This window comes from Solea solea, chromosome 16 (assembly GCF_958295425.1).
Source record: "Solea solea chromosome 16, fSolSol10.1, whole genome shotgun sequence".
Taxonomy (NCBI): domain Eukaryota; kingdom Metazoa; phylum Chordata; class Actinopteri; order Pleuronectiformes; family Soleidae; genus Solea; species Solea solea.
Genome location: NC_081149.1, coordinates 4,370,190 through 4,385,920, shown reverse-complemented (window position 1 = coordinate 4,385,920; position 15,731 = coordinate 4,370,190). Strand labels below are relative to the sequence as shown.

The window sequence follows — 15,731 nt, the reverse complement described above, 5'->3', positions numbered from 1 at the left end:
TGTAGCTGACATTGGCACAGCACCCCCTGCCCTCTGGTGGAGGATAAAGTGGAAGATGATGATTTACCTTTTTATTTATTTCTCCATTCATAGATATAGAGGACAAGTAGAAGGGTTGGTTGCCTGCGCCACACACACGCACACGCACACGCACGCGAACAGTATTTCTGACTTTTCTCCAAGTACCAGCAGAGGAAGCTCACGTGCCGCAGTTTGAAAACCATGGCTGTAAAGAGCATGCCCACTAAGCTGATGAAAAGGGGAGGGATGAGCTGAGGAATCCTTGATTGGTTACAATTTGAGGTCATCAGAGGTCACCAGTTACACACAAGCTGAACACTGTAGAAAGAGGAAGCCAGCGTTTACAAAAACAAGGTCTTTATTTGTGTGGCAGCTGAAATCTTCACAGGTCGTGTGTGTTGTGATCAAGTCAGAGTGAGATTTATTTTATTTGGTTTGGTTTAGCAGAAAGTGACGTACAAAAAGAGGTCATGTGATCGTAGCGTGATTGTCAGAGCCATTCCAGCTGGCATCAGAGGATCAGGCGTGCCGTGTGACCATCTTCAACATCTCCAAGGCCATGGGTCCCTGGTCTGAAGGAATCTGTACAAACAGAGGAGAAGAATGTTGCTTTTCTTTCATCTGAAAGCTGCAGAACGTTTGGTGATTTTTGTTGATGTGATTATTCTGCCTCGGTTTGGTCTTTGTGAACAGAAATAATGTTTGTAGGCTGTGTCCTTCATTTGAAAATGGGCTCTGTCAAGCAATACTACCAGACCTGACTGAGGGAGCGGACAAGAAGAGTTTGTCATGTCAATCTGCTGAACGATAAGTTTTTATAAGTTTTACTTCCTGTGTGCAGTGTGGGAATGTTGCTATTCTAAGAAACAGAGACGGTCACGTGGAGCTGATCAGCATTGTGCAAACTCGTGTGACAATGGTTTGAATGGCATTTGTTTGCATTTTAAAAAGTTACACACGCAGTTTTAAGTTACTTTTTAAAGTATTCCATCAAAGTGGTCAGAAATATTCCAACTCATATTTACCATGTGACCAGCTCTGAGGATCCAAAAGAAGGAGAAGTTCTTGTAGGTCTTGTAGAAAGCTCCGGTAACACCTGGGGAGGCGGGGTCATCCAGGGCGGTCCACTTCAGCTTGTTAAATCCAGGTAGCCCCTCCCACTTCAGACGCTTCACCCACAGCTCTTGACCTGAGACGAGAAGCTTAGAGAAGCTCGACACACTGAGGCCACGCGAGGGATCAGTGCTGGAGCTGAACGCGACACTCAACTTACCCATGGTGTCCACAATGAGGTCCAGCTGTCCATTGTAGACGGTGACGTTGACGCCAGCGGTCAGCAGTTGGTCCACTATGTCCACCACTGGTCTCATGAAGTCTCCTGCCATGTTACTGAACACTTCTTCTGCCTGGCCTGGACACACAGAGGGAACAGGAAGCCAGTTAAAGGGACAGTCAGTCAAATCCGGAGGTTTTCAGCGTGTAATATACCACACATAAGTACATTATTCTAAGTTTAGCATTAAAATAAATACTTAGGTTATCTTTGCCTTAGAATACACCATTATACAGTCTGTACTATATACTGGTGCTAACAGATACCACCATCTTGTTCCACCGTGTTTCTACAGAAGCCCCCAAAGGACAGAAAGGAGGAGGAAACTGCACAGGACAGGAAGTTCGTCAGAGAGGTCAGCTGACCGACGTCACTGACGGCAGCATTAGCGTGTGTGGAACACTGCGTGGGACACACTACCTCCCCAGGTGACATTGTGAGGAATGATGGCCAGTTTCTTGCGGATGGGTCCGTTCATGAGCTGGCTCAGTGACTGACTGTGGAGGGGACGGATGTGGCGACGCGTCTGCAGAGCTGGAGAGAGGAGACACAACTACAGTCACACTGCAAATAATAATAAAATACATCCGTGTGTTATTCATGTGTGATTAATGACCCTTGTTTCACTGCTTTAAGGCCGTTATGTGTTGATCTTTGTTAGTTGTAGTTAAAGGGATATTTCCAGTTTTTTGAAGTGTAGTTTAGAGGTAGAATGATTTGCTTGTGTGTTTGTTTTCATATACACAAATAAAAGGCTGAGTCATTGAAGTAAGTGGCCTATTTCTATGCAAGTTTACATACGTTTGTTCTCAGTAACATAATAAACGCTGCCAAAACTTTTATCATCATTTTGTCAGAGCGTGTCGCTCCACGCCTGGATGTGATGACATGATCTTACCAATGAAGTCCTCCCCTGCTGAAGAACTGCTCTTCTCATCTGGGTCCTGGGTGAGGATGTTGTAGAAGTTGACACCGTTGGTGTTCTGACGACGACGACGACGACGACAACAACAACAGCTATTAAACCACATGAACCACACTGGTGTGTGTGTGTGTGTGTGTGACGACAGAATGCAGACGCTATACTCAAGTTAGTGTCTCATCTTAAATATGTCATTATACTGCTTTTAGTTTTCTTTGCATTTTATTATAAATAATATTATCATTTTTAGTCCAATTATTTTTGAAAGTATAAATAAATAATCCAAAAATGAACATGACCACATCAAATACTCCTCATACTTTTAAGTTAGAGATTTCCATTTAATTCATATAGTTGCAGTGAATTTTAAAGTATAGATTAGAACTCGTATACACTGCAGTTTCGTACCAACCTGCTCCACCACAGTCTCAGCCACTGACCACAGCTCAGTGGCCTTCTCAAACTGCTGCTGCTCCACAGCTCGCTTCACGTCCTCTGCTGCACTGCTCACGTCCGCCAGGCCATTGTCGTCCAGCAGAGACTGAACGACAGACACGACACAGTGTCATCTAAAGCCAACATTCCCCAAACGACTCATGGTTTGTTACTTACAGTGGTGTAGAGGTATGGTCCCCACGTCATGACTGAGTCTGTGGATGAAGCACAAGACTTTTTACATTTTAATTACATTAAGCAGTTTAAGGTGATCCATATTCCAAATGTACACACATTGATCAGGTTTGTTATCAAATAAATAAAACCTGGTTTTAAATACACAGGCGCGACGAAGAGTTCGGCTCAGTCAGTGTCTGTGATTATTTTGTTGTTTCCTTCCGTTTACATCTTTTTCCAAATTCCTTTGTCGTACTTCTGCTGTGAGACTTAAAGACTTAAAGGACTAGCTCTCCTCGTCAGTGAGTGGCTGCAGTGTTTCAGTGGACTGCAGAAAACCAACAGTGTTTTTACTCTGTACTCTTTCCTCCACATTTATAGATGGTCTGAATGTCGAGGTGGAGACGATGCTGACTGAGGGACAGAAAAAGCAGAAGACCTCAGGTCACTGTCGTGGTCACTGTCGTGGTCACTCCTGGCTTTGAAGAAGGTAAGAATGAGGTCATTCATTGCTGGAGCGGTCTTGAGCTCTTGCCCTCTTGACCTCTAGTAACCCTGTTATTGACCGCTCTGCTGTGCACTTGTGTATGTGCCACTGTGTGATTAAAACAAGATACGGTACAGATCTAAAGACTAGAGGATACTGACCCAGTGGTGAAATCCACGAGTCTCCAAGTGCCACACCAGCAAAGTTGCATTTCACTGTTCCTTCTGCGATGGCCTGGACAGAAAGAGACACCAAGTAACACAACTGTGTATGCTTCCCTCAGTGTAGTCATGGTGTGTGTCACGGTGTCAATATTTGTGTTACGTTGTCGTCTCGTGAAAAAAATCTAATTAAAAAAGTTCCATTTTAGCTTCCTCTGCTTTCCTGTCACAATCTGTGCCATTGTTAATATGACACACTGATAACACTGATCATGCTTTTCCTGCTTCAAAAACAAAAACAAACAAACACTGACCTTGGTGAGCTCCTGTGAGATAGCAGCTGCCATCTTCCCTCCATATGACTCCGAGAAGATGTAGAAGGGGATGCTCTGCAGCCAATTAAACAATATATGGTATTTAAAAGTTCTATCATTTACATAAATTAAAAATACATAAACAAGGAAATTCACTTGTTACAGCAGCAAAACAGTCAGAACTTCAAGTGAGAAACACTAAAAAGGATTAGAATAAAATATAAAAACTCCAAAAGATTTGAATAGTATTAAAATAAAATATAAATACTGAAAAAAAAAAATCTAAAAACAAAATAGGGAAAGAATTGGTAATAAAATAACATTAAAAATATTAGAATATCATTAAGATATTTACAATATATTCAGTATACATCTTTCACTAGTAAAGATGAGAAACATAAAAGGATTATTGCACAGATGAATAGAAATATGAACACAGGCAGGACGTGTGGTGCACTGCACAAATACAGTGGTTTGTGGTTTGACAGTAACAAAGCGTGTGATGCTAACAGGGATGAAGAAGGACCTGCAGAATCTGACTCATCACACGTGGAAAACAACAAAAACACAAGACAAGTGCTGTAACAGCGGCCTGTGATTGAGCGTGGCTCTTCCAGCGTCACCTTACCTGGAACTCAGGCTTCTCCAAGAAGAAGTTTCTGAGCAGCACCAGCATGTCTGAAGAAACCATGGCCACATCGGTAGCATAGCCATCAGGAGTGTTGGTGTAGCTGAAGCCGGTGCCCACTGGGTTATCTACAAATAACACACTGGCTGCCTGCACCTGAGAGAGAGAACACACACACACACACAATTACAAAAGACAACATTTCTTTATGAGATGTGTTTTAAATGCACAGTCATTGTCAAATCAACGCAGCGACAGAACACCTAGTTGTGAAGCAGCGTGATAGATAGATAGATAGATAGATAGATAGATAGATACCTTCTTCAAATTGGTTGCACATTTGCCATGTGCTTTACGGTAGACACGGAGGTAACGTGTAGTGCTTTACATCAGAACACTTGATATTGTCAGCAATAGCAGTCATATAAATACAACAGAGGTGCTAAAACATCTAAAAACAAGTCAACTAAATCAGCCTTAATGCAATATCCTTTTCAATGGAATTTCAAAACACAAAATGACTCTAGCAAAACACAAAAATCTTAAAAAGACACCTCTGGATAATCCATACTCCATGAGAATGTAGTGTCCAAATCTATCCCATCACTAAACAGCTGGAACAGATCATGTACAACGTGCAAACATCTTACCCAGCTCGTCTTTCTGGGCTCGAGGTCCCTGTTCAAAGGTCCAATCTCCTCAAAGTTCCCAAAGCCACTTCCTGATCCACCGGGTCCACCCTGAAGACACGTGGACATAACGAAGGTCATGAACAACAAAGTGACGTCGGATTTTTATTTTTAAAGATTGTAACGATTGTTTGCGCTGGAGTGGCCAAACTTGAACATGGTTTGTTTATAATGATTTACTGAACTGCTGATTATTTATCTGTCAATCAAGTTTATGCTGATAACACGTTTGACTAACACGTGACTCAGGTTCAGTATTTTTGAAGTGATGACTCCAGATCACTCCGAGACCTCCTTCCTCTTCTGCAGTTAAAAAAAGAGGCACCGTCGCTGTTAGTCATTCAGTTTCAACACCAAATGCTTTTCTTAAAACCTGAATTATATTCATCACTTGTGAGCGTCACTAGAAACAAGGCCTGACGAGTGTTTTGATCAAATCAGAGAAATCTGACAAATGGATTTATGGATTAAAAAAAAGAAAAAGGAGAAAAATGGACAAAACTGAAAAGACACACTAAAACAACATTTCCCATAATGCAACTACATAGCATTTTTAAAAGAAAGTTGAACTGTCAGTTTACGACACTGGCTTTGTTAAACTAATTACTAACAATTACTAAACTAATTGTCAACTATTTAGATGATCAATTACTCACCTGTTGTGTTTTATAACAAACTCAAACAGGTTTTCTGATTTTTTTAGCCTCATAAATTTGAATATTTTCTGGTTTATTTGCGCCACATAACAAAAATAAAATCATTCAAACTGAATCATATTGGTTTGTGGACAAAAACAAGACATTTGAGAATCGTGAAAAACATTAAATAACCAGTTTTGAGCGTTTTCTGGACCAAACAATTACTGAAATTACCGAGAAAATAATCGTTCTACAAGTCACTAATGAATAGATTGAGAAGACAAAAGGCAGGTTAAATGATGACGTAAAACACCGAGTATGTCACTTGTTTCACTCGTCTGGTCACGAAACATTTGGTCTGAATGTGGACATTTTGGTTGAGTGGAAACAATAAAAGCAACAAAGAAACACAGTGAACATAGATCAGTGGATGTTATCGTGTCCTACCTGCAGCCACATGACCAGAGGCAGGTCCGTGAATCCAGCAGAAGGACTGTCAGCGTAGTAAAGCCACCAGAACATGTGGGCGCCGTCTCTCACCTCCACATAGTTCCAGGCTTCTTTGCCCGTCACAGGACTGAGGAGCCCTAACAAAAAGAAGAAAAAAAGAATCAGTTACATCATTCCTTAAAATAACAGTCCTAATACTGAAAGGAACAAACAGAAAAATATTATGTGTCCATATCAGAGAACCACAGAGGCAAACGCCAGAGTTTTCAGTCTCACAACAGCAGATCAAGTTCAGTCTGCAATGAATATTTTCACTGAAATGCACGTATGGCAAATAAAGGTGCATAGATTCAGTTTCAGTTTCAGTTTAGCAGAGCAAAGTGCAAATAAAGCTTCAATCTCAGTTCAGTGGAGCTCAAATATTAACATATAACAGTGGGTAAAGTCACATGATTGCAGTTCATGTGAATGAATGGTTACAAGACACTGCCATGGTAACAAAGAACACCGAACCAGACTTAAAAGCTAAAACTATGTGGAGTATTCCAATCTTAGTTACTTTATGAAACTGCAATTACAAACTCTAATAAAGGATTATCTTCTCTTATGTAGACGGGTAAAAAACTAAACAGAATACTTTTACCTTCAAGTTGCCTATAACAATTGTTGGCTGCAGAGTAAATGACTGTAAAACAGAGACTTTTAAAGATTTCCTGTGAAACCTGATGCAAAGATTCATCTGTGGACTAAATCATTTCCTGAATTGTGTTGTTTTGATGCTGTCAAACTCCAGGTTTAGCTGTTTTTTATAATCATTTCATATTGGAGTCTGTTGTTTTAACGATTTTGACCTTGAGTCCGTCAATGACGCAGAACTTGATTTATAAATCACATGCCTGTGGTGCTTTTGTGTGGGCCGGTGAATGATGGATGTTTTTTGCAAACTCATGCACGTTACATAAATGCAGATCTGATTTAATTCTAGTTTATATTTTCTGTACACGCGTGTTTTTGTAATGCACATATCTAAGGCTGATAGCTTTTTCACATCCATCTGATAAACAGGAAAAGTAAAACAGGAAAACTGTACACAAAGTTGATGAATCGAACATTTGTCGATCACAACTTGTGTCCGTTTTGTCTGCTCTTATATATTTGGAGTGTAAATAATAGTATATACTGAATCCAAGAAACATGTCATCAAAAAGAACTTCTGGTTTTAGTGACTTAAAACAGCATTAATCACATTTACTACAGCAAACTTACAAACATTGGCAGATTGATTAAATAATAATAATTTATTTAATAGTCTACCTCTATTATTGAGTCCTGTAAATGTGAACATCTTTTTCAGAATAATGTCAAATGACTATATTGATATAATTATATATTCAGATTACTGGTGTTCATGTGAACGCAGTCGGATTATAGTAGAGTTCAGATCGGATGATGACAGAGTGGTGTCCAGATGTTCATGTAATCTGGTAAAGACAGGAGGCTGCAGTGTGAGTGAGGATAGGATTAACTTCTTCCTCTTCCTCATCCTCATGTTGGCTAATCAGAAGCTGTCAATCACGGGTCCTTCTCTCCACAGTGGGAGCTGTGGATCTGAAACTACAGTTTCCTCTTTCACCTCAGTCTCATGTTTCTCTACAGATAAAAAAGATGTAAATGAACTCGTGTGTGAGTGAGTTTCAGTCTGCTGAGGTCGCGGCGCATCGACGCGAGACACAGACAGTTTTGACAGGTTCTGTTTGAGGAAACGTTACGTTTGTCACACTTTAATCAAGTCACTTATTCATGTAATCTTACCTTTGTGGAAGACCGCGGTGAGTAAGAAGAGCAGCCGGCACCCTGACCCCAACAGACCCATTGTTGTTCAAGAGTGAACGTGTTGTTCGTCCGACTCTGCGCTCATTTATTGCAACCAGAAATCACGTGACCACACCCGGAGTCAGCTGACTCTCTCTCTCTCTCTCTCTCTCTCTCTCCCTCGCTCTCCCCACAGTTTTGAAAGTTGGACCTTTCAAAACTAAAGTGTTTTAGTGGAAGAGAGTTTAACAGAAAGGGGTTGATGTGGTTATGAATATGACGTTGTAATACTACTACTACTAATAATAATGATAAGTCAGACACTACTGTAACGTGCCTTCAAACTAACACATTGCAGTTTTTAAAAGGGATGATGTTCGACTCCACACCAAGAGGGGGCAGTGTTGTCAAAGCCAAGATGTGACTTCGTGTAAAGGACGTGACCTTCAAAATAAAAGCCCTAGCGTTTTAAAATAACTGTAAAATCATTTTGATCAACAATTTAAATCAGACTTGGTGACACTACAATACACTCATATGTCACATTTTACAATAGTTTTGCTTTAATAAATCTTTAATCATTTACGTACAGGCTTGATGACCATTGTCAGTTTAAAACAGTGGACATGTGATGTGCTGCTTATCATGTGATATGTATAGAGTAGCGCTTTTATTTTGAAGAATAAAAAGCCCTGTCCGGAAGTCCAGTCCTGACTCTTCCTGTCGGACCAGCATCGGTGTGTTTGGCGCGTGCGTGCGTGTGTTTAGTTTAGCTTGGTGTGATATCTCGTCATGGCGGCGAACAGCAACAGTTTCATCCGCGTGCGCCTCTTCTTTGACTACCCGCCGCCCGCCATCGCTGACTGCCGCATGTGCTGGCTGCTCGTGGACCTGAACGCGTGTCGCGTGGTTTCGGACCTGGAGAGTTTGATCAGAGAGAAGTTCGAGTTCAGCTCCAGGAGCATCCTGAACCTCTTCGTGGACGACTGTTACCTGCCTCACACCGAGAGCGTCTTTGTGGTGCGGGACAACGACAGTGTCAGGTGCGCGTGCTCTCACTGCTTGGTGTATGACATCATCATCATCATCATAACACCGAGGTGTTGATGGAGTCTGAACTCTGAGGGCTTCACAGTTCTGCTTGGGTGTTAGGATCATCCTCAAAGTCTGACAAATGAGTCCACGTCTACTCACTCTGTATTTTGAAGTGTTGAGCGCACATGAACAGCTAATGAGATGCATTCAGGAAACCCTTAAATGTCATCATCCATCCATCTTCGACACCTTGGACAGATTGCCAGTCCATCATAGAGACACACAACCATCCACTCTCACTCTCACTCCAATAGGGTCAATTTAGAGTGTCCAATTTACTTAATTTCCATATTTCATGTTTTTGGACTGTGGACTGTGAGAACATGCATACTCCATGTTGAAAGACCCTTGTTCCAACTGGGTCTGAAACCCGGGTGTTCTTGCTGCAAAGGCAACACCACTACACCAACCGTGTGGCCCTTAAATGTCATCTTGTGCTAATAGATGCATCTCAATTTATGGGGAGTCATTGGACTAAAGAGATTTGTCCTTATAGAGGCCGTTGTTGATCAAACGTTTGTGTTGTTGGATGTTATTATATGACAAATACTTTTTATAATCAAGTGAATAATTGAATGTTTTGGTGAAGTGTTGGATCTGTCTGTTTAACGTGTGTGTTGCTGTTTCCCAGGGTGAAGGTGGACTCTCTGGCCCAGGTGAACGGCCACAGCAGCTGTCCAGACACGTCAAGTGAAAACTGCAGAAAGAGACACAGACCTGCAGAGGATGATGGAGTGAGTGTGGAATGGAAGGAAAAAAAGAGGAAAAAGAAGAGGGAGGAGAGTCTGGAGAGGGAGGCTAAGCAGGCTTCAGATGATAAGAAGAGTAAGAAGTCAAAAGACAAGCATGCAGAGAAGAAGAAGGAGAAGAAGAAGAAGAAGAAGAAGAAGAAGACAGAGGACAACATCCCTGCTGTCACCCCGAAACCAACTGCAGCTGCCAAAAAACCTCCATCTACTGTGGAACAGCCAGTAAAGAGCATCAAGAAGCTCCCAGCAGTACAAGGAAAAACACAGAGCAAAAAGCAAACTGTTTCCTCTTCAGATTCCAGTAGCAGCAGCAGTGAAGAACAAGAAGCTCCTAAAAAGATCCCTGCCTTAAAACCAGCACCTAAAACACCCTCGTCCACCCCAGCTACATCCAAGACGCCTGTAGCCGCCTCCAAGACGCCTGTAGCCGCCTCCAAGATGCCTGTAGCCGCCTCCAAGACGCCTGTATCCGCCTCCAAGACGCCTGTAGCCACCAAACCCACCCAGAAGATATCCCAGCCAACCCCGTCGTCCTCTTCAGAAACAGATTCCTCCTCTGACGAGGCTGACGGCGCTAAAGTCCCACCAAAACACAAACCGTGGAACTCCACATCTCAAAACTCTAAACCTCAGCAGGCTCCTTCTCTTCCCCCGTCTTCAGACTGTGCTCAGAAAAAGGCAGCGCCTGAAGCCACGCCTCCTCCTGATGGCAAAGATGTGGAGACTCCCAAGTCTGACGAGGAGGAGGAGGAGGAGGAGATTCAGCTGGTTATAAGACAACCATTGCAGCAGCCGTGGCGTGGCATGGGTGGTCGACCACCTTGGAGTGGCGGCAGCTGTGGGAGAACAGGGAGTGGCGGTCTTGGAGGAAGGGGGCGGGGTGAAGGTCGCGGGCTGAGCAGAGGTCACACTGCTGACAGCTTTGAGTCCAGCTATAATGGAGCCAAGGAGCCATGCTACCAGACTGATTTACTGAGCAACAAGTCAGTCATCCTCCAGGTTTGTGTTCGCCCACTTCTACATCTGCATATCTGTGGTTTCATAATTAGAATTAAAGGGTTAATTAAAGGGAATTAAATACATGACGGCCTGGAGGAGAGTTCTTCACTGGTCCAACTTTAGTGAACATTAAAGGAGACTAATGTTCCGTCAGAGCTCGACCTCGACCTGTCTGTCATCTGTCGATTACTAATTAAATGTGAATATTTTCTGGTTTCTTTGCTCCATATAACAAAGAAATCATGAAAACTGAACTTCCAGGTTTGGTAAACACTGATGAATATTTTCTGGACTCGATTAGTCTAAAAAATCATCGACAGATTAATCAATTATGAAAATAAGCATTCGTTACAGCCCTAGATATCAAAATCAGATATCATATCTTTTTTTTTTTTTAAATCAGTCAATATTTGTATGTGAAAAAAACAGTTTTTGCTCCTAAGTGGAAGTTGAAGAAACCAGAGAATTGTGATTTTAAAATAACAAACACTTGTTTGACAGGGACATTTACTGCTGCTTGCTGCACTTAATACATAGTTTTTTGGATGAAATTGTTTTAGTGACATGGCAACCTTTATATGCTGAGAGCATTATCAATAATAATCAGATGGTGATTGTTAAAAAATGGTGAAGTTGTCTACCTCTAATTCATGTAATATTTGTCTATATTCTGGCCTGCAGGGGCAGTGTTTTGATCTGGGATTGCTTCAGTTGGTCAAATATGCCCAAACAAATGAGGTCAGCTGACTCTGTGGATCAGGATTAGTAATAAACTCATGGTGTCTTGCATTTGTCTCTGAATGTAGAACAGAGCAGAACTTGCCCCCAAGAAGGACTACAGCTCCATGCCACTGCTAGCTGCTCCTCCACAAGTGGGGCAGAAGATCGCCTTCAAGGTAAGTGCAGTCACAGCATATCTGCAGAGGAGAAGCATTTGAGGGAAGTTACACACAATTCTTCTTCGTCTGGTTCACTTTAGCTTCTGGTCGTCATCATCACTGTTAGTCATAAATGTTATAAGCAAACCTTACTTTTTACAACTTGCTACAGCACTCACTATGTTTTTATTTCATCCAACTTCATTTTGTTCGTTCCTGAAAATTGATTTTTTAGTTGATTTTGAACCCAAACTATACAAAAGTAGTAATAATTCGGGATGTACGACGTTAGACTTTTTGCTTTTATCCGATATGCCGATATGTTGGGAGTGCTTGGGATTTAGATAACGATACCAATGTATCCCAGCACCAAACTGCAGAGGTCATGTCACTGCAGAAGTAGATATAATATTTTCTTCATTGTGCAAAAAAATTATAGTTGTAGAGGGAACCAGCACAGAAGTCAAGGAGGCAGCGGCTTATTCAGTCTACTCACTTGGTCATTAGTCAATGTCCAGTAATCCATTTTTAAAAGCCAATATCGGCCACGACTGATACTGTGCAGATAATATCATAATAATACATAATAACTATAACACTGCAACTGAGCACAGACTGATGCAGAGTGAAAGAAAACCACAGGGGTAGGTGAGTGTTGTGTGGAGGAGGCTTCAGACGATCAACACAGTAAAAAGTATGTGTGTGTGTCTGTCTGTCTGTCTGTCTGTCTGTCTGTCTGTCTGTCTGTGAGGTCCAAAAAGCATACAAACGTATCTTTGTGAGGACATTCTGTGCCATTTTTCATGGTCAAGACCTGGTTTAGGGTTAAAAATAAGTTTAAGTTACTAAGGCACTTAGTTGTGATGGTTAAGGTTAGTGTAAAGGTCTAGGGAACGCACAATGTCAATGATGTGTCCTCACTAAGATATCAAAACAAGCTTTTGTGTGTGTGTTTTCACAGCTGCTGGAGCTGACGGAGAACTATACACCAGAGGTGTCAGAATACAAGGTGAGATGAATACTTTCTGAAATAGGGACGGGAGGATAGATCGTTTAACGGAGATACTCATGTGAGTCACATGACAATGCTTTCTCACTCTCACATAAAGGTCGGAGTGATTTATTTTGAATATCCACAAGGGGGCGCCTGCATCCCGTCACTGCTTCCAGGACCTCTATTCTCTATGTTTGTTTGTTTTTTACCAAAATGTATAGCAGCGTATTGAGCCTTATTTTTAAATTTTATTTTAAAGCATATTTTTTACAATTATCGTAGTAATATTTTGAATCACAGTTGTTTTGGACAGGATCATTGTGACATCATCCCAGAATGTTTTAATCAGAAAGTGTTAGTGAATTATTAGTTAACCAGTTAAGTATAACTATTCTTTCATACAGTAATCACAACATCAACCATGTTACTGTACATTTCAGGAGGGAAGGATCATAAGCTTTGACCCAACAACCAAACAAATTGGGCTGGAAATACTTACAGTCACTCAAGGTAGGGTTCATTCACCACTGATGCGTACGTTTATGTTGATCAATTGTCATATGAATGCTTTTTAATGCCTGAAATGGATATTTTAGAGGAATTTCTCTCTTTCCCATCACATTTGTCGTTATTCCTCACTCTCTGCATGTCTCTCAGCTCATGTAGAGCCTGGGAAGTTTGACCTGGTCTATCAGAACGCAGACGGCTCAGAGAGCGTAGAGTACGCTGTGCCCAGAGGTGCTTGGGTAAGCATTAGCAAAGAAGCTACTACTTAATCAATAACCACCAAAACAGAAATCATTAAACTGGGATAACTCACAATACCAGTTCATAAAATTCCATATATTCTATTGGGAGTGCTTGGGCTGATAACCTTGTGCCTTTGAGGGGACAAATGCAGAAGTTGTGTAGTTTATTCTGTAGTGAGATTAACATAATCGTTTGCATATTCATATGGCAACACACGTAGATGTACATTATCTTAATTACATAATGCATAAACAACAAAATAATAGTTGTAGAGGATGCAAGCATACAAGTCAAGGAGCTCGCAGCCTTTTCAGCCTACTGTTTTAGTCATTAGTCATATCAGGGGATATTGTCATGTTTGCCAAGATTTGATAATATCATTTTTTTAAGCGTAAAATTATATAGTGCATCCTTAATAGCAACGAGATTCCTTTATGTGGCTTAAAGCTTCAGCCTCAGCAGAAAATATACAATATTCAACATATAGTTGGACGATGTAGTCAAAAATGTTATCATGATAAAAATGTTCACATCAGTTATTATTGTTGTTGATCACATAAAGATCAGATGAATAATTGTTTGCTCTATAGTGAAATTAAACTTGGACAGAAAACGACAAATGTTTGTTCAACACATCTGAGACATTCACAGCACTTGTACATAAACATCATATTAATATAAAGTGATCCTATGTTTTATTGGTATTGTTATAAAATGATTCCCCAACTCGACTTAAAATGTACAGTAAGCACTGTTTATTTCCTCCATTCTAAGTGTTGAAATGAGTTTGTTTACTGTTTGCTATAATATCCACATTTACCTTGTTTTAGTCGACAGTTAAAACCTGACAATCAGTGTTAAACGCAGTATGTAATCTCTGCTGCAGTAATCACAATAACACACAAGATCCACGTTTGATGATGTTGGGAAGCAGCGTGGAACCATGTGAATTGTTGTCCAGGGAGAGCTTTGGTGGCAGAACTCGCAGCAGCAAACACTGCTGAACATTTCCTTCCTCACTGTGATTACTGAGGATGTGATTACACTTTGATACTGTGATGACAGCTGTCATATACTGTAGTATACAGATGAGGTTGAATAGTGTTGTGTAATACACAGTAGAGTCCAGAGTGAGTACATTGTACATGTTGTTTTGTTTTCCAGTGCTCCTTAAATTCAAAGTCAAAGTTCAGTAAAACTTCCATGGTCTTCTCCCAACAGCAGAGATGTCTTCATTAAAAAGCAACTAAAATGAAACGGCCCATTACCTTGAATATAAATACAGATTTCTGTGGATTTAAAGAGTGTTGGAAACATTTTGGCTATTATAAGTACACCACTCAAAATATAAAACAATAGTCCTGTTTTCTGTTTGACAATTTAATGCACAAATGTCTCATTTTCTATCTTTAAATGCCTGTATGTTCTGACAGCTCTCACTGATCTAGAGTGCTTGCTCAGTGACTGGGGTCTGAACAGTAAATCCAGGAAAAACTCTGGATGCATTCCATTTATAGTCGGATTTCCTGAGGTCAGGGGGCTTTCCTGAAACAGGAACGCCCCCTGAACTCAGATCACTTTATCCAGTCAGGATCAGCAGTAGAATGCTAATGGCTGCAACAAAAGGTGACATCACTTATTGCAGCTTTAATTGACATGTTTACTTCTGTTTCCCAGGTGACAGAAAGGTGGGACTCCCTGCTGGAACCAAGGCTGCTCATGTAAACATGGACAAATGTGTACATTCACTTAGTTTGGCACGATGGATTTTCCTTCTCTTTTTTATTGGAGAGGTTATTTCAGGAGGTTTTATGTGCTTTTAATTAAGTCATCACTTTGCACAGAGCTGCTAAATTACAAAGTACAGTGGAGTACATTTAAATTGGGAATACATGTGGAAGGTAGAATATGTAAGTGGAACATTATAGAATGTCTCCTTCACTGGAACGTAATGTTTTTATTTTGTGTACAATACTGTGTCTGTGGATATCTTGTATAAACCATTTTTCTAATAAAAACAAAACTTGCATTTGATATGGAAATAAAAAAATGCTTATTGTATTAATCCATTATCCAAAATCCAATCAAATTATATACTACATATATATGTATATATGTGTGTGTGTGTGTATGTATGTATGTATGTATATGTATGTATGTGTGTATGTATGTATATATATATATATATATATACACAAT

At 40.7% G+C, this 15,731-nt stretch overlaps 2 protein-coding genes across 2 annotated transcripts; one reads left to right on the top strand and one right to left on the bottom strand.

Moving 5' to 3' along the window:
* Positions 1 to 361: 361 nt before the first annotated feature.
* scpep1 (serine carboxypeptidase 1) lies at positions 362 to 8,217 on the bottom strand. Its single transcript, XM_058653587.1, has 13 exons — positions 8,068 to 8,217; positions 6,253 to 6,392; positions 5,129 to 5,218; positions 4,479 to 4,634; positions 3,851 to 3,925; positions 3,537 to 3,609; positions 2,889 to 2,926; positions 2,689 to 2,817; positions 2,253 to 2,337; positions 1,775 to 1,888; positions 1,295 to 1,432; positions 1,047 to 1,210; positions 362 to 603 (listed from the first exon to the last, which is right to left on the bottom strand). Exons 1-13 carry the CDS (start codon positions 8,126 to 8,128, stop codon positions 541 to 543), a joined length of 1,326 nt encoding a protein of 441 aa, XP_058509570.1. The 5' UTR covers positions 8,129 to 8,217; the 3' UTR covers positions 362 to 540.
* A 586-nt stretch (positions 8,218 to 8,803) lies between these two features.
* coil (coilin p80) lies at positions 8,804 to 15,564 on the top strand. Its single transcript, XM_058652522.1, has 7 exons — positions 8,804 to 9,110; positions 9,794 to 10,910; positions 11,717 to 11,806; positions 12,750 to 12,797; positions 13,223 to 13,292; positions 13,440 to 13,528; positions 15,210 to 15,564. The coding sequence occupies exons 1-7, from the start codon at positions 8,860 to 8,862 to the stop codon at positions 15,255 to 15,257; spliced, it is 1,713 nt and encodes a 570-aa protein (XP_058508505.1). The 5' UTR covers positions 8,804 to 8,859; the 3' UTR covers positions 15,258 to 15,564.
* The last annotated feature ends 167 nt before the right edge of the window (positions 15,565 to 15,731 follow it).

What these genes read in the sequence shown, in the direction of transcription:
- scpep1 (XM_058653587.1), bottom strand. Translation starts at nt 8,128, where the DNA reads ATGGGTCTGTTGGGGTCAGGGTGCCGGCTGCTCTTCTTACTCACCGCG. An exon ending in CTCTGGTCATGTGGCTGCAG is followed by an intron (nt 5,219 to 6,252) that starts GTAGGACACGAT and finishes ACGTGTCTTCAG; the next exon opens with GGTGGACCCGGTGGATCAGG. An exon ending in AGCCCAGAAAGACGAGCTGG is followed by an intron (nt 4,635 to 5,128) that starts GTAAGATGTTTG and finishes TCTCTCTCTCAG; the next exon opens with GTGCAGGCAGCCAGTGTGTT.
- coil (XM_058652522.1), top strand. Translation starts at nt 8,860, where the DNA reads ATGGCGGCGAACAGCAACAGTTTCATCCGCGTGCGCCTCTTCTTTGAC. An exon ending in ACAAGTCAGTCATCCTCCAG is followed by an intron (nt 10,911 to 11,716) that starts GTTTGTGTTCGC and finishes CTCTGAATGTAG; the next exon opens with AACAGAGCAGAACTTGCCCC. An exon ending in GGCAGAAGATCGCCTTCAAG is followed by an intron (nt 11,807 to 12,749) that starts GTAAGTGCAGTC and finishes GTGTTTTCACAG; the next exon opens with CTGCTGGAGCTGACGGAGAA.